This window comes from Mus pahari, chromosome X (assembly GCF_900095145.1).
Source record: "Mus pahari chromosome X, PAHARI_EIJ_v1.1, whole genome shotgun sequence".
Lineage (NCBI taxonomy): Eukaryota > Metazoa > Chordata > Mammalia > Rodentia > Muridae > Mus > Mus pahari.
The window spans coordinates 42,590,620-42,618,318 of record NC_034613.1 but is presented as its reverse complement, the minus strand read 5'-3'; the positions used below and the strand labels follow the sequence as shown (position 1 = coordinate 42,618,318).

Genomic DNA, 27,699 nt, shown 5'->3' with positions numbered 1-27,699 from the left:
TGTCTTCAGACACTCCAGAAGAGGGCGTCAAATCTTGTTACGGATGGTTATGAGCCACCATGTGGTTGCTGGGATTTGAACTCTGGACCTTTGGAAGAGTAGTCGGGTGCTCTTACCCACTGAGCCATCTCACCAGCCCCCTGCCTCTGTTTTTCTAGTCCCAGAGTTATAATGGTTTATTTCTAAGTTTATCTGTTTATATTGATGTACTATTAACCTGGTAGAGTAGTTGGTAAAGTCCGTCTCATTGCTATATACTCTGAGGAAGGCTAGCTTTATAAAGGATGGGTGTTTCATTAGCTCATAGTTGTAGAGATTCAACGGTAATGGTGCTGGTGTCAGCTTTGCTCTTCCAAAGACTTCTTGAAGATGGTGTCACAGAAGGGGGAGGAGCTTGTATAGGATGAAGAACTTGCTTCTCATAGGAAGCCAGAGATGCTGGGCTTCCACATTCTCTCCAGAGAGTCTACCCAAGTGACTTCCTACTAGGCTTTTTACAGGTTCACCCCAACTGTGCCACAATTGCAAGCAAGTCTCCAACATATGAGCCCTATGAGACCTCATACCATATCTAGACCATAGCAGCTAACTGGTATTTATATTGGGCTATGTTCATTGTCATATATTAAAAAGTAGAACCAAAAGCATAAACATGTTTTTCATATAACCTAGTTGAGCCCACTCTGTTTTGTGCATTCAGTTTATAAAACCCAAGGCTCATAATGCTGGACATGTATAGTTTTGTCTCAGCTTTTAAAATGGTTTTACTACCCTACATTGAAATTGAGCAAATTGGATGTGGTAAATGCAGATACTTCTGTAATACTGCATACAATTTAGAATTGTGCTATTTTGGCTTAGTATTAAAACACAAGGTCAGATTGATTCAAAATGTGACATGGGACATTTATACTTCTAGTTAGTATTTCTTTTAACACTATACTGCAGTGTTGGCACGTTCTAGCAGATAAGTGTGGCATTGGCAAGTATTAGCTTTAATATGAGGCCAGGGTTTAGTTCAGTTGTTATTTATTCTCATCCGTGAAGGCAGATTCTAAAAATTGTTCCTTCTTGGTTACCATGGGATCAGAGGAACTACACAGAGGAGGTCACTTCATTTCTTATTTTCTTTGAAGTACTTTTAAGTATATTCTTAAAATATATCTTGAATGACATACCATTATTCATTTCCACATAGGATAAAAGATATTCAAGGAGAGGAAAAAAAAAAACAAGTGTATTAAATGACTTATGCTTTTCTGACAGAAGGGTCTGCTACAAAAGGTGGTCCTTGAATTTTCCGAATGAGGTTGTATTTATTACCCTTCTTCTCTAGGAAGGGTCATTTTAATAATTTTTGCTATCACATCAAAGACTCTTCATGATAATTATGTTCAATAATTGCAGTAGTAATGCTGTGTGCCATCTGCAGGCTCTGTGTAATGGAAACCAGGGAGAAAAACAGATCCCTGTGCTTGGTGGAAGTTATCATGGAACCCAAGGCTTTGGTGCCAGGTCACCATTTGCATCAGTTGGAGATGACTTTCCCGTTACTGGTAGTACTAGGCTGTGTATTTCCCTTTTCCTTCTCTCTCTCTTGGCACACCCCAGCCATTTCTTTCTCACTTATTTCTGTCTCTTAGTGACTGCAGTCCTGAACTACCTACTTTCCACAATCATAGCTCATCCTAAATTGACAAAGGGCCAGCCACATTCTGGAAGTGGTAGGTAATTGGAATGTCTTTGTGTTCAAATGATGAGAACAATAATTGCTTTATGAATTAATAGTTGACACATGACCCCCAAAATTTATGGCACCCAAGTTGGTAGCTTAGAGGAATACTACCAGCATGCACTCACTCTGTTGTTCTGAGCCATAGAAAATTGCCTGATAGTCTGAGTTTGTGAGCAGTGGGTCTCAAGCTTGTCTTTTGGCTTGATTTCTCAAGTACCCTTGTCTCCATTAGATCCTCTGGCAGACACCACCATTCTGCAGCATTCTGTCAGCCCCTCTCCCTTCATCTCTGACCAAATAGGAATGGAAACACACAGTCCTTCATTTTTGGTTACCTGACAGTCATATAGTAAAGAGAACAAGGACACTCTCTGTATATTTGCACTGTCTCTATGGTTGTATAGCAACTGAGGAGCCCCAGCCTGGTTATATGTGTATCTGAAGGTTGCCAGAAATTAAGCAGATCTGTAGGGACTTGAATGTAGAGCAAATGAGTGTTTGTCTTTGTTCCCTATAATTTCTGTTTTCTTAAAAACCTATTGATGATGATGGTGATGATGGAGGAGGAGGATGTGGAATCCAGGGTCTTGTGTGTGTACATATACTAGGAAAGTGACCTACCACTAAACTATATCTCTAGCCAATGTGAAATCAGTTTTTCATGTAAGTAAACACATTAATTTAACAATCAAAGGTCTGCCTTCAGATATTACTTTTCATTTTCTCAAGATAGGATCTCATGATGAAGCCCTAGCTGGCCTGCCACTTACTATGTAGACTAAGTTCCCCTTAAACTCAACTGAGGGCCTATGTCTCTGCTTCTCAATTGCTGGGATTAAAGACATGCACCATGTGTAGCTGTATTTTTGTTTCCATGGGACTTTGGAAACAGAAAAATGGTAGGTAGCTGCTATTTCCTCTTTGTAGATGAATTGGATAAGACATCCTTACATTTGTCTTAAGATATCCTTTTATTTGAACATTACAGGTCTTAGAAAAAAACAATGGCCATTTCTGGAGTGGTAGAGAGGGTATAGTAAGCAAACATATAGTATTACAAACAGAAAATGGACAGATTTGTGTCTTTCTACAATATCAATATTAATTGAATAATAAATATATAAACAACATCAATTTAATTGCCTTTAATATCTTAAATTTTCTAATTTTCAAATTTTATTTGCTACTCATGGATATAGACAATTTTAATCAGATCACATTGCACATCACACAATTACATATAAATACACATCAACATATATGTTACAGAGAAGATGAAAGTGGCAGGAGGCAGAGACAGAGAGATGATACACATGCAAAGTAAGGTCTCTGGAGTGTACAGAGCTAGCAGATGCAGAACTGAGGGTCAGGCAGTTTCAAATGTCCATTTGCTTTGTTCTGATTTAGTTATTGTTTGAGACAAGGTCCCTTGGAGCCCAATCTAGCTTCTAACTCTGTTATCATAACTCTATGAAACTGGCCTAAACTCTTGATTATCTGTTTTCTGTGCAATGGTATTGTTTATAGGTGTGTATCACCACACATGGCTTTTAGGTTCCTAAGTAGGCTATATGTCATGGAGAGAGAAACTGTACTTGAGTTACGTGCATTCTGAGGATAGAAATGGATGTGTTTCTGTTCCAGTTTTCCTAGGGGAGTTTCATGACAAATCATCAGGTAATGAATGGGCCAGTGTGCTTAGTTCACATCTCATTCTTGGGGTATTGTTGCTTGTATAGTCCAAGGTCAGGGGACTAGTATTTCATCCATCTGGTATGATTGATAAGCCTGCATCTCCAGTGTTTCTGCTAAGATTAGATAATATTCATAGGTTTATTTACTGCTTTAGTAAATTAATGTTTCATGGTACACTGACAATTGGTGGTTCTTAACTCAATAAGATGTACAGCCATACTCCCTTGGCCAATATGCCAAGTACAGTGTAGCAACTGAGGTCAAGGCTGTGCCTTTACAAAATGGAGTAACTTAAGGTGTGGCACAGCGTGAAAGCTATTGCTTTGGACGACTTGTAGTAACCCGGACCGTGTACTCTGTCATTCTCAGAGTGGTTGTGTGGCAGTCAGCCTTCTGTGTGGAGCAAAGGGATATCTGCCATGTTTGCATGTGGCTATCTCTTCTTTTTGCTTTCCCTGGGGTCATATGTGATTGCACAAGAGATCTGCTGGGTGCCGAGAAAGGTTATGTTACTAATGGCCAGACTTCTTTGACTTGAGGAACTTCCTTGACACGTTGAGCTTAGCCCTCTATCTGTCACCTTTCAGAAATGGACCTACCAAGGCTTTAGTCTGGTATGATTGATAAGGCCCGTGTCTCTGGTGTTTCTGCAACCGTGACTTGTGGCTTGGAGATGACAGTTGAGATACACTATTGAGCAACAAAGAAAAAAGTCGTAGCCAGGGGTGTTTCCTCTTTAGGCCACTTGGTGTTTGTTGTTGAGGCTAGAACAGATGCGAGCAACCTTGGGAGTGTCTGTTTTCTGCACTGTCTTTGACTCATCCTCTACAGAAGGAAACCTTGGAGATTGGGATGGAGGATAAAGGCGAAAAAGTTTAGAAGAGAAACAGACTCAGAGAAAGTTGTGAGAAGCTTAATTTCATAGGCATTTGTAACAACATCCTTTCAAGGATTTCAAGATCACATGGGGCTCTTTCAGATCACTGTAAGGTTCTGAAATCCATAGATGAATTTGGAATTGGATGTCATCAGACTTTCTGTTCAATGAGTCCAGAGTAGTATTACAAATCAATTAGGATTTGAATGAGATTCAACAAAGCATGTGTCCTTGCCTCAGAGAATCAGTGTCAGGAAAAGTCTTTCTTTACTGCCTCTAGTTACCCCTCAGGGCCCCAACATGTTTCCTTTGATACTTTTAGTAACACTGTTGAGGGCATATCTGTTGGAGTCTTGGAGAGGTTTGGTGAAATTCTAGTATTGCTCTTTCATATTGTTGTTGTGAGTGTTGACTGCTGTCCCTAGCATTGAGTCCTAGAGGTAGGGGTTGTAAGTGTGCAAAATGGATGAGGGCAAACCATTTGACATGCAGGTATTCAGATAGGGCTGGGTGCAGTGATAAATATCTGTGGTTCCAGAGTTTCTGAGTTGAGATATGAAGTGGGCACAAAAGAATTCCAGTAAACAGTAAACATTGCACACATACACTCCTAGAGCACAGGTGTGAATGTGCACGCACATGCTCACCTGCACACACACACAACGAGGGTGATCTAGATGCTCACACAATACAATGCCAACAAAATAGCCCAGCATAGCTCAATCATTATGTATTGTAGTCCATTCACTCTGGTTTGGCATAGGTCAGTTTGCAGTTCAAATGGGGATCTAAGACCCTTAGTATTTTAAGTTCATAATGAACTTGTCATTTAACAAGTAATAAGCAGCCTGTTTGGTCTCAATGTGGAGTAACATTTAAAACTGTTAGGAACTCAACAAAATGAAGGGTGGACTTTTAAACTAACAGCACTATTTCTCTCTCTCTCTCTCTCTCTCTCTCTCTCTCTCTCTCTCTCTCTCTCTTTCTCTCTCTCTGACACAACACACAAAAGCGATTCTTAGTGAAATATAATAAAGCTGATTGCAGAAATGTGTGTTTCTCATTTTCCTCCTTCTCTTAACTTGCAGGATTAGTAGACTTAAGAATAATCGGCAGTCATAAAACTTCCAGAGCTGTATTTTGGCAAGGTTTTTGAAAAATGCTAACTAGCTGCGTTTCTCCTACTGATTGGTAGGTGATCTCAAATCATACATCTGCATAATGACTGTAATTTCTGTGCTTTATTATTGAAGTTTAGGTCAAATGACTTCAGGCTTTCAATGTGCATAGCACGTTATATGCAGTAATTTCCCTCCTTTTTGGAAGCAGGGCGGATGGATTAATGTATCCGTTCCTCCACCTCCTGGGATTATTAAAAACCTCTGGGATTTGCTTTCTTTGTTTCCATGAAGCCGACCATTGTGTGTTCCCCTGGGGTTTCTTAGGTGGCCTGGAAAGGCTAAACTTGTATAACAACCTGTATTTTAGCTTGCTTTGTAGCTACTTAGCCCATCTAGAAAGTGAACTGAAACTATTTTGGTATGCTTTAGACCAACAGCAAGGAATTGTTTTATGTTCACAACAAATAAAAATTAGAAAACGGGTAAGGTAGCAATTGAGAGATTAGGAAAATTGCCCCAGCAAATAATAGCTTAATGTAGCTTTCTAATATTAGAATTACACCAGTATTGGTCTTTTTAAAAAGCATGTTGAAAGTCATAATCATGGCCCTGGCCCTCTGCCTGCCACATGTATTTATCATTGATGGTTTATTTTAAAGCCAAAGTTTACTCTTCTCAAATTTAACTTTTCATTTTAGCAGATAATAGAGTGATTTTTAGATATCCTTTTCCCATGTGTCTTCTTATTAATACCTGTCCTCAGTGTAGTACATTTGTCCCAACTCATGAGTTAGTACTGATGCATTGCTCTTGACTCAGACCCACACTTCCTTCACACATTTGTAGTGGCTTGTAATATGCTGGCTATTGTGCCTCTTTCACCAAGATCAACTGTAATCACTCTAGAAAGAAACTACACACTCTTTAATCATAGATCCCCCTTTCTCCTCACCCCCAGATCCCTTCTTAAATAACTGCTAATATATTTTCTATGTCTAGATTTGCTGCTGTTAAACATTTCTTACAAATGGAATTTTGTGTGGACTTTTTAAGAGGCCCCTTTTACTTGGCAGTGTGTGAGCCTCAGTCAGGTTTTAACATATATCTGAATTTTACTTGTTCTTATGTTTGGATAATTTTCTTTTATACAGATAGACTGTATTTTGTTGACCCCTTCCTCTGTTGATAATAATTAGGTTATTACTGGTAGTGCTGCTTTGAATAACAACACAATAATTTGTGACTTTTCTTAAATTTTTCCCAGTGTCCGTTTCACCTTGGACATTATATTATGTTGTATCATGTTTCCTTAGCACTCAAGGTTTTGGTGTTTCTGTTTTATTTCTCCCTCCCTCCCTCCCTCTTTTTTTTTTTTTTTTTGCTGCCATAGATGGGGTTCATAGTTCATGGGTGTTCTATACTGGGTACACATCCAGTCCAAGACTTTGCTTTATTGCTTAAAAAATAAAAAGCTTAAAACCCTATTTTTTAAAAAAAAAAACCTATGAGTTTCATCATGATGTCTTCTTACATCCAGCCCTGTGCTTTGCTTGGATCTATCCCCTTCTCATTAATCCCTTTGTTCCTAATAGTCCTCATTGTAAAACCTAGATATCCTTAAAACATCTAGATTATGTAAGGAACTGTCTCTGGCGTAGTTCCCTTAACATAATGATCTTCATGTTTGTTCATTTCTCTGCAAATCACATAATTTTGTTCTTTGTGGCTGAAGAGAAACATCATAGTGTGTGTACACCATATTGTCTTATCCATATAACCAATTCCGTATCTTGACTTTGCTTCTGGTGCCCCCCCCCACACCTTTTTTTTTTTTTTTTTTCGAGACAGGGTTTCTCTGTGTAGCCCTAGCTGTCCTGGAACTCACTTTGTAGACCAGGCTGGCCTCGAACTCAGAAATCTGCCTGCCTCTGCCTCTGCCTCCCGAGTGCTGGGATTAAAGGCATGTGCCACCATGCCCGGCGCTTCTGGTGCCTTTTAAATGATTGTACTTGATTGCTATCTTCGTGGTCATATATATGCATTACTCAACTATTGGGTATGGTTTTTCCTCCACATTTCTATCTTGTGTCAAAATAACTCTTTTGTCACCTAGTACAAGTTGTCAGAAATGTGACTATATCTAGATTGTTGGCTGATTGGATTTTGTTGGTATACACCTGTAATCTTAGTACTTGAGAGACAGAAACACTAGGATCAGTAGTTCAAGGTAATCCTTGGTGATACAGTTAGAGGCCAGCTTTGGCTGTATAAGACCCCTTTTAACACCCAGATCAGCAATAACACACACACACACACACACACACACACACACACACACACACACACACCTTTCTAAAGAACTTTATATCTCATGGGAAACAGTGTTTCTTTGAGAAACTGGTGCAAACTCACTGCCTCTTAACATTTACACTTAAAATCTATCCCATTTGTTCTCAATGCATTTCTTACCCTTAACATTCAGTTTGTACCTTCTTTTCCAAGTGTGTTTGAACAGGCACTTTGCCTATGAATAGAGAATGTGTGCTTTCCCAATCACATGGTGTGAGCCAACGGTTTCTTCTCCGTTTAAGAACCCAAATTCTGTGGCTCATTGGTTAAGAGCACTGACTGCTCTTTCTTTCTTTCTTTCTTTAAATAATTTTATTAGATATTTTCTTCATTTACATTTCCAATGCTATTCCGAATGTCCCCTACTCTTTCAGAGGACCCTGGTTCAATTCCCAGCACCCACATAACAGCTCCCAGCTGTCTGCAACTTCTGTTCCAGGGGATCTGACATACATGCAGTCAAAATACCAGTGTACAAAGAACTAAGTAAAGAACTCAACTACTATTTACAGCATGTTCCATGGGAAGCTGATTTGGGAGCATCTGAGAATAACTGAACATTCTATGCACGCACTTGTGCATCAATGCCAGTCTTTCGTAAGAGGAGTAGAAAACAGATAAGTAAGAGAAAGAACGTTTCTTCTACAGACTGTTCACTTCAAGTTGCTGTTACTCTGTTACAAGACTGAAGAAATTGCTAATATTCAATGCTTTCTTTTCAAAACATTGATTTCAACGGCCTTAAAAAAAAAACCAATAAACACTCAGCAAGATTTCATAGTAATTTCTTATGATTGTCTTTGGCTTTGAAAACTAAGGCATTTATATTAAGACCAAAGAGAAATTACATAGAGCTGGTATGATTAAAAAAGTTTGGCTCTTTCGAGTGATTTATTTATTTATTTTTTAATGCTGTAGAGTTAAGCTTTAAAAGCATGGTTCATTGAATCTCAATTCAAGCCTCCTAGGACAGGGCTGGGCCACAATAGGAAAAAAAAGGAATCAAGGGCCAGGTACAAAGAGTAACTTCATTTAGTTGCTTCCTTAGAAAATCAAGAAAGTATTCAGCTCACCTGCTTTTTAAACGAAGAACAAGAAACTCTGAACAAGTACTACAAAGGAAAAAAAAATCAGCTTTTCTGTAATACATGCAGCTAAATAAGTGGGGTGTGGTAAAAAGAACAATAGGCAGAGTGAAGGCAGGGTGAACGTGTTAAAGCAATGTATGTACATATGGATGTGTATGCAGGATTGTGGGAGGAGGAGATGGAATTGGGGAAATGGTAGCATATGGGACGAATGACAGTTGGAGATCCTAGCTCCTATTTGTCTGGAAACTACTTGAATTCAGAAGCCTGTCTATCTTTTTTGTTATTGTTTTTTTGTTTTTGGTGGTGGTAGTGGTAATGAACAATGCCGACTGTAGTTTTGGGAATATGTATCCAGTAATGATTCTTTTTTTTTTTTTAAATTACATTTATTTCCATTTATATGTATGTTTTTGCCTGCACATATGAATGTGTGCCACATGCCTAGTACCCACAGAGGTCAGAAGAAGGTGTCAGATATCTTGGAACTGGAGTTAGAGGTAGGTGTGAGCCACCACGTGAGTGCTGGGAACTGAACCTTGGCCCTCTGCAAGAACAGTCAGTGCTCTGAACCACTCAGCCACCTCTCCAGCCCCAGTGATGATTCCTTATGCAAGATGTAATGAGAATTGCATGAGACTCTAATATACATTGCTTGCATCTAGTGCTATCTCCCACTGACAGGTCTCTTTCCCAAATCAGCTCATTTGTGGCTGTGCTCTTGTAGCCTAAAGGAGTTATAACATCTTTTAAAAATGAGAAATGTATAAAAGGAGGTCTTCAGGAAGAACAGGCATATCTCACTGACCACAGCAAACATGTGAGCGAAAACCATTCATATGTGCTCTGCCTTCCAGATAAGGCATTTTGCTGATTAAGGTATAATTAGTCAGTTTTTTCTTTTTTGTTTTGTTTTGATTTGTTTTACATTTTCATCTCTTTTGTATAGGGGATTGATCCCAGAGCCATGCTAGGTAAACATTCTACCAGTGAGCCACATCCCTGACCATGAGATACTCAAGTTGAGGAGATCATACAATGACTGATAAGGGAAAAGAATACAGTGGGGAGCATGAGAAGGACAGACTTGTGTCAGGCAATGAGTTTGCATTTTGCCATTCTCAAAGAAACTGATTGCTTCAGAGTTATGAAGAGAGTTATTCATAAAGGAAATGCAGATATCTATTTTGTTGCTACATTGGGAAAGGGGAGTTAAAATGGGTCTCACACAGTCCAAGCTGCTCTCTAGCTCATTATGGCACCAAGGATGATGCTGTTCTAGAGGACCCATGGTTCAATTCCCAATACCCACACAGAGGCTCACAAATAGCTGTAACCCCAGTTCTAGGGTATCTAGTGCTTTTGGAGGGACCTTCTGCAGGCACCTGGCACATACATGCTACACAGGCCCATATGCAGACAAACCACTTAGACACATTGAAAAAATTTAAAAGTACTCAGTTTTATAAGACACATAAGCATCTGAAAGATGGCTCAGTGAATAAAGATAATACCAAGACACACACACACACACACACACAGCCCAAGACACTAAATAAATAAAGTTAAAACTTCTTTTTAAATGAGCCTTGTTGCTCCAGTGAGTTCTCCAAGATTCCTATTGGAACACATCTATAATTCAAATGCGCAAGACTGTGGCCCTTTCCCTCCTTGTTCTCAGCAGCATTAACTGTTCTGTCCCTTAATCCTCAGACGCCTCAGTATGGTCTTGGGGTTTAATTTACAACTATGTTTTAGATTATACATTTCTTAGAGCTTTTGGCCAAAATGTTAACTTAAAATTTTTTTAGCTTAAAATTTCAAGGAGTGCTGTTTATAAATGGAGACAGAGTGTTGTACAGAAGGCTATATTGTCCAAAGAATTAGTATTGTAAGAATGAGATTTCTCAGAGGAAGATGACATTGGCAATGAACACATCCATGAGTCTACCTTGTTGCACTCCTTTACACAAGGCACAAGCCTTTCTTACTAGTTAGCTGAGTCTTCCTGGAAAGATTGAACATGAAGGTACATGAGTAGTTGACTTTATTAGGCATTGCCCAAACTAATGTGCTCTCCACTGTTCAAGTATAAGCAGGCCCTCGAAAGGTCCTGTTGAAGGTCTTGGTGGATGTCAGGAGGGTGGAGTGTGTGGGCTTTTATACTTCTTTCTGTAAACATTCAGCAAGGTTACTGGTAAAGCTGGAAGGGTGTGTTGTGTCCTCAGTGTAAAAAGAGTCCTGGAGGCAGATTTGAATTTCCCAATTGTTTTCATCGGAGAAGAAGGTTCCTTCCCAATTTCTCACTGTGCTCTGCCTTCAAGATGCGCGTGTGCGTGTGCATGTGCTTTTGTGTGTGTGTGTGTGTGTGAGAGAGAGAGAGAGACAGAGACAGAGACAGAGACAGAGAGACTCCCACACACATGCCAATTGCTGAAGAAAGGGGTCTTTTGCTTTGGTAAGTTTCATAGCACTCAGTAATTCAATACATTATCCATTTTACTTGTGTGCAACTGCTAAGATTGGATAGACAACTGGACACGAAGTTGTCTTCAATCCCAACATTTTGGAGGCAGATCAATTTGAGGCTAGCATGATGACTTCCAGGTCATCCAGAGCCACGCGAATACCCTGTCTTGAAAAGTAGATTGGATTGATATGGCTATTTTTCCAGACTCCTGATAATTTATTTTTGCCTTGAAAATTTTATACATGCCCAGTGGGATATTGTAAGGGCTTGAGAGTTAGCTAGACCAGGCTGGCTTTGAACAGAGACCTGTCTGCCTCTGCCTTGAGTACTGGAATGATAAAAGTATAGCACTACATACTTGTGGGCCTTTATACTGTTTTATGTGTTTAGACTAATAGAGGAACCTTCAAGCTTAAGAGCAGCAGACAGCAGGCTATCTTTGTTAATTAAGTGTTCTGATACCAACAACCTGTAATGAGGGGGGTTTGTTTTGGTTTTAAGGAAGGGGTTTCCATGAATCTGAACCTTCGCAACCATAGCCATTGCTTTTCTTTTACTAATGAGATCTGAGATATTCTATAACCTCAGCTCTAAATTCTGCTTCACAATCTTTAAATCGTTTTTCCACTCTTAGTAGAATTATCTATTATCCAAGGCTTTTAGAAATCACTAAAGAAACAATAGTTTCTAGATGGAGATTTGAAGATTGTCCTTTAATGTTGTACACTTTTTAAAAAGTAGCAACAATCTCCATAACTTTTAATTGCAAATAATGACCAGGAATATCTCTATTTCTCTATCTCTTCATTTCTGTATCTATCTCAGTCTATGTATGTGTGTATGTATCTATCCTAAGTATATAATTATTTGTATCTATGCATTAATAGTCTAGTGTTAATCAGCTGATATGCCAACACTATTTTATATTCAGATCCCCTGCCCAACCTCAACATTCCCTTTGTGTCTGTGTTAGGAAAGGACTTGTTTCATCAAAGTACACAAAGCCAAGCCAATAGAAAGATACATTTGTCATTCTGTGGCCCTTGGCTTCTTCAACACGCCATTGTGAAGTTCCCATGTCTTCAGGGGACACATTCCTGAGATTTCATTTTGAGATGAAGTCTCCCCCTGTTATCCTCACCCCCTCTAGTAGTTGGGACACTTCAGGCTCAGAACCACATTCCTGAGATCTTGATTCTTTTCAGATCCTTCTTTGTTTTATGTAAAGTAGACAACAATAACAGAACATTGCAATAAGTCTTGGTGAAGGTGTTTACAGTTTGAATAAATCTGTAAATATTGAAATGACTCAAGTCATAATACCTGATGTAGCTTAAATTTGAGCTCCACTATACCTGTTTGGTCATTGTGAGGGATGAAGCTTTGGTTTCTTCAAAGCATAGTTTTCATTTGGTGGCTAAGGAGAACAAAGAGGAGAAGCCATAGGAGAACCCGTCCAAACCCTTACCTCTAGATTATGGACAGAGTGTAGTTCTAAGAACATTGATACTTTATAGGCCAGGCTGCTAGGGAATGAGCCATCTGACCCTTTTCTTAACTCTGGGTTATATCACTACATAAAGACCACATTTATTGGAAACCATTGGTCTTTGAGAATCTGAGGAATATGTGACAGCACACACATTAGGTGGTTAGAGTCTGATAGCCTGCCTAGAAAGTGGCAATACAAAGAAATCTTGGACATAGAGAATGGCCTGTGATCACTTCTTCAAGAATTTGCATAGATTCCGATTTTCCAGTATGAATAGTTTGCCTCTGTGCTGACAACCCCTTAAACTTAAGCTACTTTCATTTCAAATTTGAATTTTAAAACTCTCTTTGCTTTCTCTCAGTAGAGCTAATGTGTATAAATTTATGTTACTTTCTTATACTACAATGGAGACTTAAATATTTACTTAATTTATGATTGTTATCACAAATATTATAAATTCTTCTATTCTTCTTGAACTATAAACTCCCATCCTTAAAAACATATCTTGTTTGTATGACTTCCATACATGGTGTATCACACAAAATCCTAAGCAATTCATGAAAGAGGTTTGTGTTGCTACCAAATGATGCTGTCCTTCTTGCCTCATACCAACTTTCCGGTGGTTAAGGCATCTTCCGGATTACAAAGCTCTTCTGGATTTTTGGGGGGAGGTGACTTTATTAGTTATTTTATTTTAATTTAGTTGATGGGTATAGTAATTATATTTGATACTGCAAGTGAAAATTTTAATATAATGCATCACAACTTCCATTTTAATGCCAATTCTAAATATATAAGTTTATTAGGTTGTATAGAGGTTAGGTTTGGTTAATTTTGTGTGTAGTTTATTTATATATAAGCTTATTTTTTAAAGATTTATTTATTTATTTATTTATTTATTATAATAAAGTACACTGTAGCTGTCTTCAGACACTTCAGAAGAAGGTGTCAGATCTCCTTACAGATGGTTGTGAGCCACCATGTGGTTGCTGGGATTTGAACTCAGGACCTTCAGAAGAGCAGTCAGGTGCTCTTACCCACTGAGCCATCTCACCAGCCCTGTAAGCTTATTTTAACAATAAAGTTTTAGTTAAAAAAAATAAAACAAAACATCAACCCATGAGATCTTTCCCTTGTGCCATGTAACCTTATGCAATGCTTGAGCTTCAAGTGGCTTAACTGAAGCAGAATATGCATTGGAAATCAAGCTCTTCCCTCTTGAACCTGATGGATATTGGTGATATAGATTGTCTTTTTCCCTTCCAGGTGATCATTTGAAGATCTGTCCCCAGGATTATACATGCTGTTCTCAAGAGATGGAAGAGAAGTACAGCCTGCAAAGTAAAGATGATTTCAAAAGCGTGGTCAGCGAACAGTGCAATCATTTGCAAGCCATCTTTGCATCCCGTTACAAGAAGTTTGATGGTATGTGATCAAAGTTACTTGGAAGAGCTGACAGGTTTTTTTTTGTATGATCAGTTCTCAGTTATCTTCTGTTCCCTGAGAACTTCAGTTTTCTTACAAGATGTGGTGCTGTGGTTGAAGTAGACTTCTAGGGGCAAGTTAGCTAAGCAGTTTTACATGGGCATCTGTATTCTAGGCATTATGGAAATATGGACAAAGGGAGTTAAAAATAGATGGGGTTAATTTAAATGCTTTTCCTTTTCTTTTTTTGGGTGAATGCTCCATAGTGTTGTTGATGCAAGTAAAGACTTCCTAATAAAAAGCAGACATCTCAAAACTGTCTCTCACCCAAGAGAGAGATTCTACAGATGCTGGACTTGATTTTAAATTTCAAAATGGATTGTCAACTAGAATTCTTAGAATCTAACTAACCAAGATGCTCAGCTCTTGAGCATCTGTGCAGCCTGTAACCTGGAAATGGCTATGAGACTGTGGTCTTCCCTAAGCCTGGTTCCCTCTCCAGCATCATTATTAGCTGAGGTCTGGCGTAGTCTTTCCCTGGAAAACGACAGCAGAACTTTAAACTCTCTCACATGTATACTTCATTTAATAGAGAGGAAGTCAGCAGATGAAAGGCACTTCAAGCCCTACCTGAGTCCACACTACAGATAACAGATGCAAAACTATACTATGTGGTCTCAAACACCCCAGGATTCCTTTCTGTGATGTTACTCACTCATGATCGTTGTGAAGCAAACTTGATTTTAATCAGAGCAATTTGCTTTGTGCCTGTTTTAAAGGCCATTCTAATTACATAGTACCTTTGAAGCAGGCTTTTCTTGACATTCTGCGTGGTGAAGTAGTACACAGCAAATTTTCTAGATGTGAAATGTCTTTGAGTTTCCCTGCAAAGGGCTGTTACCATGGTGAGAAGTTAGACTAAATTAGATTTGATATAGCTGATAAGACACTCCCCAGCTGTAGAACAGGTTATATTTCAGGCATTTATTTTGAGAGTTTTTATTTGAAACTTTTATTTTTTTGTAACCAGTTTAGTAAGTATTAGCAAGTTGTCCAGGTGAGAACTATGACACATTTAATTTGTAATATAGTTGAACTTAAATACTGCCTGGATATTATAGTGTGTGCAACTGATACTATTCATTGTCTCAAGTACACTGTGTTCAGTATGTGCTTGGACTTGTTTTTACATGTTGAGGCTGGGAAAGGAATCCAGGACATCGCACATTCTACACATGGCTTCAACTACTGGACCTGCACATCCAGTCTTTGTGGTCTTAGTTCTGTCTCCTTTATCTGGATGAGAATAAATATATGTATCTTTATATCCTCTTGATTAACCTGACCCTGACATGTGTAGCTCTTTCTGTTAAATACTTGGTACTAATAATTGAGAAGATAGGCATTATTGGCAGGTACAATGCTAGATCCCACCTGTGTCTAGGTCACTGTTACTTTTATTATTGAAAACAATGATTCATTCATACTCTCATTCCTGTCTGTTCTGAGTCCATCTAATTTTTTTTATTTTTGAGAGGGAGACCTGTGATTTGCGATTTTGCTTTAGCTTCCCCAGTGCTATACCTAGCACTAGGTCCATTGGTCTGTTGAAAGCCACTGGGCTATGGGAAAATGAGGAATAGGTGTTCACTACCATGCCCAGAAATAGTGAACATCTCTTGACTCTGGCATATTTGAGAGGTGAGTGCTTTAAAAATAACCACATGGGACTTTCATACCCAAATTAGAAAAGAAACTGAAATCTGGCTCTTGTTGACAGCATGATGCAGTGGAATTCAACTTGTTTCCAAGCCACAAGCCCATATTCTCTAAGTTACCTCGTTTCCATTTTCATTTTTAGAGGGAGGACATCTGAGGGTTATTAATATAAAGCATTTCATATAGGCTTCAGCTTGAGGGTTGAGGGAAAGAGAAAGGTGCTCAGCAGAAAGGAAGACTCATCCAAGAGCATAGGTGTGGGCTTCTCAAAGAGAAAGTTGTAGAATATAACACATACCCAACTCTGGGTATAGACTTGGTACAAACATCTTTCTCTGGAGTAGAGCCCACAGTTACTGCCTATAGGTCTGCTAGTTTAGCTGTTTCCCCCTCCCTCCTCATGGTTTTGTAGCAGTATACTACGTAGCATGATTACAATGTGCAAGCTTTCTTTTAAAGAAAGCTGTATAGAGAGCTGTTACCAGTAAGTGTTAACATATGCTTGTTTTTTTAAATATAGAAACAATTGTTCTCATTTAATAAATACATTAAAATGGTACCTTTATCAGTTCCAAAGCATACTCAAAAATGATTATAAAAGCTCATGCGTATGTCCTCTGGCTCTAATTTAAAACGTGGCAAACACAATGAAGTTAATGAGTACCAATTATAATTTGTTGTAAGAGGCCGAAATCTGTTTGGTCTGGAGATCAGAACAGAGCTGAAATACTGTACACATTTTAAGTTTTCTGATACAATTTTCTGTAATAAAACATCAGCTGTCTGGTACTTAGCAATCCTTTAGTGGGTGATGCATCATCAGTTGTTTGGCTGATGGATATATTTTTAAAAGATCCAGGATGTTAAGTAAAGCACTTTAGGGTTATTTCAATTCTCAGAAGTCCAAAGGAATTGTTCAAACTCTGATTTAAAAAAAGGGACAAGCCTTCTGTTTTTGTAAATGGAGAAGCAGCAACTGGACAAAGAAACAAGATGGTGGCTGGGGAACGAAAAAGGATGGCAAAGTCACTCACAACCCCCACCTGGAGATATATAGTGAGGAAATAGCCAAATGATGGGAGGCAAACAGCAAAACCAACCAAACAAAGCATAGCAATAGGTCCATTAACTTCCAAAGAACATCTGACTGTGTCCAAGCCTAAAATGCAGACTCACCGAGGTGATTTTGAGCCCTGGCAACTTTCTGTGTTCTCAAAATGTAAGAGTATGCACAAGGTTAGAAATGTCCTCACTCCACTCAGGTTTTGTTCCTTCTGACTCCATTGCAAGTGAGTGCTATAGTACCTGCTCTGGCAATAATGGACTTAGCAAATGTGAAGAACGAATCCTTTTGCCCATTTCATTGTCTCTAAGGATTTGGGGGGAGGCTGGTTGGTTTTTTGTTTGGTGTTTTTTCTTTATTTTTTGCTTCCATACTTTGCATTTTCTATTGTTTTGTGTGTCTCAAGTAAATACAAAGTTTATAAGTTGGTTTGTACATTCTAAGCGGGGCCTGTATGTTTTCAGAGCTAGGTAAATACAAGAAAACACCTCATTTGGCAATACTTCCATGTAGTACTTTTAACCAGTTTCTTGGGTTTATTTTAAAATATTAAACTTCTATTAATAATAGCAACAATAATAAGTATTCTTTTGTGTGTGTTCACATGGTGTGTTCATTGCACAGGGTGTGTGTGATGTCAGGCATCAACTTTCAGGAGTCAGTTGTCTGTTTCTACTGTGGGTTTGGGGGAATCAGACTCAGCTCATAACTACTGAGCCTCTGTCACTGGGCCGCTTATGCTTTCATTATGTGCCTCTGGGCGTGAAGAACTGGCTTCTGTAGTTTTCTGTCCTACAGGCTTTTTTGTCAACTCTTTATCTTAAAATGGTCCTAGAGCTAGAGCGTTAGAGTGACAGGGGTAGCTGCTCCCCCTCTTGGCCAGTCGTGGGAATTTTTTTGGTAATAAAACTGCTAATTAGCTGAAACAGTTGTCTCATGAATATGCTAATCAGCCAGTGAAGTGGGTATTGGGCAGAATTACTTGGCAAGGGGAATGGAAATAGAAGTGGAGCATAATCCGTGTTTGGGGACTACAACATAAAGGCCCATCCCCAAAGGTCGGGCGTTTTGTGAGACTCATTGTTTTTAAAAGAAACATGGGTTATTAAGGTGATCAAAGCTGCTGTGTTAAATACGTTTCTGGATTACATAATAAAATGATATAATAACCACAAAGAAACACTGCTGCTAAACAACTCCCTGAATTAAACTATTTGCTAGATATATTGCACATTAAATCTTAAGGACCTAAAGATGTCACCCGATACTCACCTATTGGGAAAACTCTTAATTTGTCATTTTAGGAGGAAATTCAGCTGCTTTGATTGGGAGGCAGAACACAATGAATTGTCAGCCTGAATTCTGCCGCAGGACCATTGGTGACCTGGGGCAATTAACTGGGTCTCAGTTTTCCCATCCATAAAATGAGGGGGTTGAGCAAGATGCTCCCTCAAAACCCTTTCAAATTCTAAAAATTCTGTGAATCTTTTAAATATGGGACTAGACCAGCTGCTTTAGTGAAAGGTCTTATAAGATGTTAATTAGCCATCTGTATGGTACCCTCTTTTTCTTAACCCTCAACTACTTTCCCCAGGTCTTTCTTTGAAAACTCTCCTGTGAGCCTGCAGCTTGTTAACTTGAATAATAGTAGAAAATTTCTAAATTAGCTTAAAATGCACATAAAAGACATAATGGTCCATCCCATCTCTCGGCCTGTGCTATGTAAGCTAGAGCGCCCCCCTCCCCCCTCATTGTGCTTATCTTGCACAGGCATGACATGAAGCACTCTTCAGACTTAGCTAAAGCTGTGTTTTAATCACTGTAGTTCATTCATATCAGTCATTATTTCATTAAGCCAATAAGAAAATCCAGTATGGAGACTCAAGGGGCTGAAGGCATTTGAAATCATAGGCCTCTGAAATTAATGACCCTGGTGAAAGCGAGCTGTTCATTCACCTTCAGTGACAGATATATTTAAGTGAGCTTCATGGTCATTAGCGAAGTTGAAATTTCTAGAATTTTCCTAACCCTGATCTTAACTATATTTTAACTTCATGAATTTGTTATTAGACTGAAGAGTTTGTTGCTTACCCACAATTAATAAAGACCTTGTTTTTAGGCTTGGGAAAAAAAAAACCCTAAGACTCATATTTTGAATATTATAGAAATACATGTAGTAATACAAACACTGATGGTTAATTTTGTTTGCTTTTGTTTTTGGAGAAAGGCTCTCACTATATAGATCAGGGTGGTCTTGAAGTCACAGAGATCCACCTGTGATTAAAGGAGTCCGTGACCACTGCTGGATTTAGCTTGTGTTTTTAAAGTTATTATTATTATTATTATTATTATTATTATTATTATTATTATTATTTTGGTTTTTCAAGACAGGGTTTCTCTGTATAGCCCTAGCTATCCTGGAACTCACTNTGTAGANNAGGCTGGCCTTGAACTCAGAAATCCATCTGCCTCTGCTACCCAAGTGCAGGGATTAAAGGCGTGTGCCACCACGGACCAACTTATTTTTATTATTTTTAATTATTTGTATATGTATGTGTTTCTGTGTGAGGATATGTGTAGGGGTGCAGGTGCCCAAGGAGGCCAGATGAGGGCTTCAGATGCCCTGGAGGAAGACTTACAGTCTGTCGGGAGTCACTTGGTATGAATGCTGGCAACTGAGCTTGAATCCTCTGCAAGAGCAGTGTGTATGCTTTATAGCTGAGCCATTTCTCCATCCCCTAGATTGGTTTTTAATCTTCACTTCAAATTTTAGTCCTTAAAACTTTAAAGCAAGCATTGCTGTTTGAAACCTCATTACAGTGTATTGGGCAACAATGCACAAGCCGAGTAGCCACAAAGTACAAAGAAAGACGTGAAGCCATCTGGCCTATTTAAAAATGCATTGTCCTAGATCACACTAACTGCCTTTGATTTCTTTGGAATGCACTGCTATTTTTTCCCATTTTCTTTTCCAGCCATGTGACATGGACCTGTGTAGTTTTGCTAATCCCTTTAGAAGGGTTTACTTGTTAATTTTTATTTTATGTGTTTGTATGAGTGTGTGCATGCAAATGATTTGCATCAAGTGCATGCCTGATATCCATGGAGGTAAGAAGTAATCAGATCTCCTGGAAGCTGTGAGCCACCATGTGGGTGCTGGGAACTGGACCCCGATCCTCTGCAAGAGATACAAGTGCTCTTAACTGCTTAGCCATCTAGGCCTTAACTTAAAAAAAAATTCATCTATTTATTTAATGTATGTGAATGCTCTATCTGAATGTACACCTGCACACATGAGGAGGGCATTAGATCTCATTATGGATAGTTGTGAGCCACCATGTGGTTGTTGGGATTTGAACTCAGGATCTCTGGAAGAGCAGTCAGTGCTCTTAACTTCTATGACATCTCTCCAGTCCCCCACCCCCTAACACTTTTTCAATGTATGTGTGATACTTGATGTGAATGAGCACATTTGTTATTAGCCATTTTTTTCCCTGCCTTTTGAATTGTTCTCTGAGATAGAAACATTTGTTGTGGTTTTAGTTATCTCATTGGATTGAAAGGGCACGTGCAGTTCCTGCAGAATCCACAACAATGCTAGTTGAGGCTCTGCACTTAGCTTCGACTTCTTTTGAAGACATGGCATCAGGAAGAACTTAATTGATCTAGTTGGAGACAAGCATAAGCTTTTGACTTCACTATTTGTTGTGTTCTGAGCCTGGGGATTTGAAATGCTGTCACTCATCCCAGCTGTCTCTTATGTGTCTGCCTGTCCAGGTAAAGAAAGAGCTTATTTGAGCTATTACAGAATCCAGTTGCTTAATTGAGATAATTCCCAGACTAGTCATGCTTTAGGCCATTCTTGTTCATTGGTCCAGCCCATCTTCATCATCCTCCCTCTTGGGAGAATTAATGGAGCAATGAGAACTTAGAATTAAACATGACTCAAATATCAAGTGTAATTCATGGGCACACTTTTCAGGTGATTGATGTAGCGGCAGTGTTAGAAGTCTTAAATATATTCATATCCTTTGACTTAGTAATTGACTGCTAGCTATGTATTCTAAGGAAAAGAAGAAGCGCATAAAGATTAGTGTAATATATTAATAGGATGCACATCACAATATCAATTAGAATACTAAACTATTGGAAATTAGCCAAAATGTTGCATGTGGGAGAAATGGTCTTCCTTAAGAAAGAGCACACCAATTGGTTATCTAATACCAAATGATTAACACCTGAAAACACACGTGTAAGTAACATTATACAGACTGAGCAGGTTATATTTAAGAATATATATGTATCCACATATACAAATTAATGCATGTAACAGTAATTAATGAAAAGAGTCCATGAATATGAAAGATAACAAGGGAGGGTATATGGGGGGCTTGGAGGGAGGAAAAAAGGGGGCAAATGATGTAATTATACTATAATCTCACAAAAGAAATACTTCAAAAATTAAATGTTTACCTTAAAAACAATGCCTCTGACGAACCTTTAATCACACAGGAAATGTTAACTATATAATGTTACATGACAGAAATGTGGAGGCCCTAGTCTCTCAGTTTTATATATATATTTTCATGGGAGAAAAGACAAAGGAACTCAGCAAGCAGCTGGAGCTTTCTTTCTTTCAGTTGTGGAGTTACAGGTAATTGGGGCCTTCTACATACCTATCATAATTTTCAAATTGCTACAGCGAGAAACATTCTGTTCTGCAAAAGAAGTGCTTTTCTTAGTGGAAAAAATAGACCCTCACTGGTATTTTTAAAATGATGTTTTTCTTTGTTGTCACTGTTCACTGTAGATAATTTGGGAAGAAGCAAAAAAAAAAAAAGTGCATTGAAGCCTCCACTGATGAAACTGAGTAAAAGCGACTTAAACCCCTTTTGCAGACAGGAAGGAATACTGCTTTTCTGATCATAAAATACTGTGAGGGGGAAGGGACCCCAGTACACTGTTGTAGGCATTGTAAGAGTAGATCTATCATGTGGTCTAGCAGTTCCAACTGCTGAAGGGAGAACCAATAGAAATGAAAGCAATCTCTTAAAGTCGCACTGCTCATACTGTTAACAGTGGCCAGAGTGTAGATTCAACTTGTCTGTCAACTGATTGATTAGTGGAAGAAGACAATTTGATGTACACACACAGAATATGAGTCAGCCCTAAGAAGGAAATCCTAACATTTGTGACAACGTGGAAGTACTACACGAGTCTTTAAAAGCTCACAGAATTTGTGAGTAGATTTGTGGAGGGAGGAGGAGTAGAAGGGAGGAGAATTTGGGAGAAGGTTGGCCATGGGTTACATGTTGTAGTTGAGTAGAGGAGTAAGCTCTGGTGTGCTGTTGCCAAGTAGATGTACCATAGATACCAGGAATGTATTAGATATTTCAAAATAGAAGTGAAGAGTTTAAATACACTTGCCAAAAAGAATTGACAAAAGTTTAAGGTGACAGGTATATTAATCCCCCAAATTGATCATTACCTAATGCATTTGTGAATCAAAATATCCCTCTTACTTCATGAATTTGTAGAAATGTTATGTAAAATAAAAAAAAAATTGAATGCTGGGACTGGAGAGATGGCTCAGCAGTAAAGAAAACTGCTCTTCCAGAGGTCCTGAGTTTAATTCCCAGCAACCACATGGTGGCTCACAACCATCTGAAATGGGATCTGATGCCATCTTCTGGTGTGTCTGAAGACAGTGACAGTGTACTCATTCATATATATGAGAATGTCATTGAAATTTTTGAGGAAACAGAAATTTGAGAGACATTGAAAAAAATCATCTTTGATCATTAACATTCCACCATCACCACTGTAGCCATGACATCCTTTTTTGTGTGTCAACACAAAACACACATGCATACATGAAAGTAGAATCACTAAATGACTTGGTGCCCTGCTTTTTCTGGACATGAGATCATGAATGTATGTGTCTATATACATAAATATATATGTACATATATACATATGTGTGTATATACATATGTGTGTATATATATGGGTTTTGAAGCCATATGACAATCTGTTGAATGATGGACACAAAATGTACATTAGAATGCTTGCTGTGGTTACTGTAGCTTTCTAACTTACTTATATATGCTCAAAGCTTTCTCTGTGTGGCTGCTGGGTACAAAGAAATATGTGAGTGCTGTATCCCAAGTGTTCTGTAAACTGAACAATACCAGCAGAATTACTAAGTACATAGTACCCAGACTAAATCACTGACCACTTTAACCAAAATCAAGATCCATAAGAGAATAAATACTCTTATTTTCTCCCTAGGAGAAGTCATTAATAAAATTAACCTTTGAAAGAAAAGATTGACCCTTTAGCAGGATCCCCTAGCACTCTTTGATATGATAACAGCCCCAAATGAGGGCTACAGCTGGCAGTTGGCCTGCCAACTTAGGGGTAGCCTATTAATTTACTATCTCCAGCTAAACATGAGCTGGGTATGTGACCTTTTAGTCCCCCCATGCTCTCTCACATGCTCTCCAGGAGTGACATGCCACAGCAGAGGAAAGTGTCTGCTACACACTTTCAGACTACCAGTAAGATGAGGTATAGGAGGAGATAGTCACAAAGCCAGCAGTTCACATGGTCAGGAAAATGCTTTCTGTTTCTCCTTTTCTCTCCATTCATAGATGGCCATCTTAGCTGCTCTTCATTACATACTTGCTTGCAGTGAAAGATGGGATAGAGTGCCTCCTTTGGTTTGCCTACCAGGAAAGGATGAGTTGTAGCACTTATGAAGGCTTCTCAAGAATTTTGGTGCTGTGATAACTTAGTGTTGGCAAACCACACTAAGGCTGTGAGATGCAGCATTTCTAGTGAAGGAGAAATTAATCCTTATGTGTAAAGACAGCTTCCTCATAATGTAAACACAAGGGGCTCAGTTATAGCACCAAACAAATGGATTGAATAGAAAAGGCTTCCAGTCTCTCAAGGTCATGGGCTCGTTCTAGAATACATTCTAGCTCATTCATCAATACCCACTTGATTGTTTATGTAGAAGTAACTAATGCTATTTAATAGCACAAGCAGAGCTCCCTTGACCCTTTGCAAGAATTTTGAATGTTTATTTGATGCAAGGGAAGTGGCTGGCAATAGAAATTCCAGAAGTACATGATGTTCTTTTATAAAAAGCAGGATATTTACATAGAATATGTTTATAGGAAAGGCTTGGCTTTTCACTCCAGTTTTCCCATGTTAAATAAGTCCTTTTAACACTATGAATAATTGAATTTTAGAGTCAAGAAGTGTTTACAGGCCCCAAGCTCAATTCTAATGCCCACTAGGCCCCTGGTAAATATAATAGTATACATATAAAATGCATGGGATGAGTGGGATAAGAAGTCTTGATTCTCAAGTGTTTGGTGTGTGCAGTGCTGGCAACATTCTAGCATACAGGCAGTGTTATCTCTCTCTCTGTAGTTGCTAAGATTCCCTTCCTTAGTTTTCACCTAGAAGTTGCTTCTAGTCTCATGGATGTCTGGGCCATTTCACAACATTGCAAGGTAGAGCCATTAAGCATTTCCCTTTGGATAAACAGCTCCAGGTTTTTATAAGGCTTTAGGTCTTCTTAGCAGACCTCCAACAGCCTTAGCTTCATTTATGTTCCCCCAGATGGATTATGTTCGACACCACTAGACAAGACATAAACCAGTCTTTAAAAAGATGTTTGAAAATGTTGTTGACATAAAGAAATTCTAGGAGTGACGATCGCATCACTCCCTGCATTATTAGTGGCGTCTGTGTATACTGAGCATGACTTTATACCAGCATTAGCCTTGTGAGGTGAGAGAGAATCGCCTGTTTTGTAGAAGTAGGCTTTTCTTTTTCTTTTTCTTTTTCTTTTTCTTTTTCTTTTTCTTTTTCTTTTTCTTTTTCTTTTTCTTTTTCTTTTTCTTTTTCTTTTTCTTTTTCTTTNTCTTTTTCTTTTTCTTTTTCTTTTTCTTTTTCTTTTTCTTTTTCTTTTTCTTTTTCTTTTTCTTTTTCTTTTTCTTTTTCTTTTTCTTTCTCTTTCTCTTTCTCTTTCTCTTTCTCTTTCTCTTTTTCTTTTTCTTTCTTTTTCTTTTTCTTTTCTTCCCAATAGGAGTTTTCATGGTTTCCCCCACCAGTCACACTGCTTTAGGTTCATAGCACGTTAGAGTGCTGAATTCCACCCTTCAGATGTGGCCAGTTGTGAGCTCAAGGAGTAAGAGCTGCTTGTATGGGTACACTTCCAAAAGGAAAATTACAGAAATAAACTTGCTCACAAATGCTCTGTTACTGCCTCTTCTTCTGACTTCTCGTTCAGATCAGTAGTTTCACTGAATTAAAACAGACTCTGTCTGAGCAGTATTTTTACACAAGTACAAACAGTTGCTGAATAGGAACTCTAACTTCCAATTAACTCAGCCTCTGATCAGTGGGAACTCTGGTTTACACTACCCTTGGCTGGTTCCCTTCGCCAACTCTTGTATTATAATTGGTTTCATTAATGATTATGGAGGATGATTACTATGCGTCTTGGTCTAGGCAGGTCTTCTTTAGCAGTTAGGATATGACCCTGACTCTGAGGAACAAGAATAATGCTGAGGATGGGTGGGGCACAGGTAGAGATGAGAATAGCAGAACTTACAAGTTGTTATGAAGGATGGCCGTGGCCCTGTACTTGACTGTCTAATGTGTGCTCTGTCCCTTATTCTGGAAGGAAATGTCATAGGAAGAATAGTAGGGAGCAGTGGAGATAGGATAGAATTATGCATGAAAATTATGATTTGGTTGATATTGTGTCTAATTTTAGAATTTACATGATGTCTGCCATTCTTTTAAGCCAAAACCAAAAACCAGGCAGAATAGTCCCGTTAATGAAATGAATGTAAGGAGAAATGAATTTGGGTCTCATGAATTATTTGTCTGTTTGACTCAAGGGTGAAATAGATAAATATTGAAGAACTCACTGTATGAAATGGAGGATTAAGAATTGTATAGATACAAGGATTGTATAGATGCTTGACAGTCTCTCGTGCACTTATAAAGCCAAAGTGGAAAGTGGCTGTATAGGAAAGGTAAATTGGATAGGGGAAATCTGTCTCTCTAGAAAGTTTTGTTGTAGACTGATTGTACAGAAGAAAGCTTAAGGTACACAGTGAAGCTGTGTGCTTTGACTTGAGCCCATAATAGGCACTCAGTACATACCTGTCAAATTGCGTAGCCATTTGGAGAGATTAAGCTGCGAGGTTTTAACTTGTTGTATTAGTTTTTATAGAATTTCTCAAGCATTTATTAACCACATACCCATTCAGAAATTCTTTATATCTGCAACTTAAATGGCCACATAAAAGAGTCTTTTAATGTGTGAAGGCAAGAAGATAAATTTTCTGGGTAATGAGATACATTAGGATTTAGTGTATATGTGGCACCACACTAATCTCCTAGAACACATGTTGCCATAAACAAACACGTATTTACATGTGCAACAGAGGCTTACAGTTCACAAGAAAATCTTGAGTTATGAAACCCAATGAAAAATCCATGTGGTAATGCTGGACAGTGGGATGTCACCATCAAATCCATTTCCTTTTCATTAGGTCATTTTTCTTACGTTCTGTGTAGCTGTATTAAGGACAGCTACATCCATGGTCAGCTCCTGACGAGAATGGATGGATCCATTGAGCATGCCTTAAATCTCAGCACCTAGGAGAGAAGAGAGGCAAGCAGGTCTGTGTGACTCTGAGGCCAGCCTGATCTACATAGTGAGGCTCTGCCTCAAGAACAAAACAAAAACAAAAACAAAAAAATAGGATGATGAACTTTCTCCATATGCCATCCTCGATGTATAGGACTCTGAAGCCTGGTCTTCTATAAGTTTTAAATTAAACTGAGCTCAATGGACCCCACTGTATGTCTCATACCCTGGAAAATCATGACTCTAGGTGCTTTTGATTAAAAATGCAACTGAACATTCAGATTTACTTATTAAACAAATATGAAGCAGAAGCCAAACAATTCTTCACACCAGTTATGTTATGAATAATATGATAAAATGTAATATAAGGAAGGGCCTGCTGTTGCTGTTGGAATTTATTTTAGGTCATGAAGTATTAAGAGCTCTTGGTTGGCATAAGGTTTTTATACTGTTCTCCTGACCCGGCTTCCCTTTTGCAATACGCAAGTGGAGCATACTGGGCATGTCCTAACACAATCCACTTCCACATTTCATGCCCCTGATCAACAAGCACCATTTACCAAGGATGCTGGTGAAAAGGCACTGTAAAGGACACCAACCAGATGTCATTTGCAATTCCTTAGCACCTGCAACCCCCCCCCCAACTTGGAATTATGGGAAGATGCTGCACTGCACGTACTAGTCATCTATGTTAACACGTACTAGAAAGAACCCTATATAAGAAAATTTATGCCCAAGACATCACACAACATTCTTTCTAGGAACGCAATAGTATTTTCCAGAGGCAGCTCATTGGAAAGAAAACATCTTCCTTGCCACTAAAGCAGCACTGCCCCACCCCCTCAAATGTTAGCAAGCAGTGAAATTGAGACATTTTTCATTAATTAAAGAATTGACAGCACACAGAGTCACATATGGCTAGATCCACACCTAGAGTTTTTGGTTCAGTGAGTCTGGGTAGGGCCAAGACTTGTTTTTTTTTT

At 38.6% G+C, this 27,699-nt stretch overlaps 1 protein-coding gene across 1 annotated transcript in view; it reads left to right on the top strand.

Annotated features, from left to right (window-relative positions):
• Positions 1–27,699, top strand: part of Gpc4 (glypican 4) — a 115,629-nt gene that overhangs the window by 61,735 nt on the left and 26,195 nt on the right. Inside the window, exon 2 of the mRNA XM_021187509.2 lies at positions 14,094–14,252. Coding sequence (XP_021043168.1) covers positions 14,094–14,252 — 159 coding nt within the window. The remainder of the gene's footprint in view (positions 1–14,093; positions 14,253–27,699) is intronic.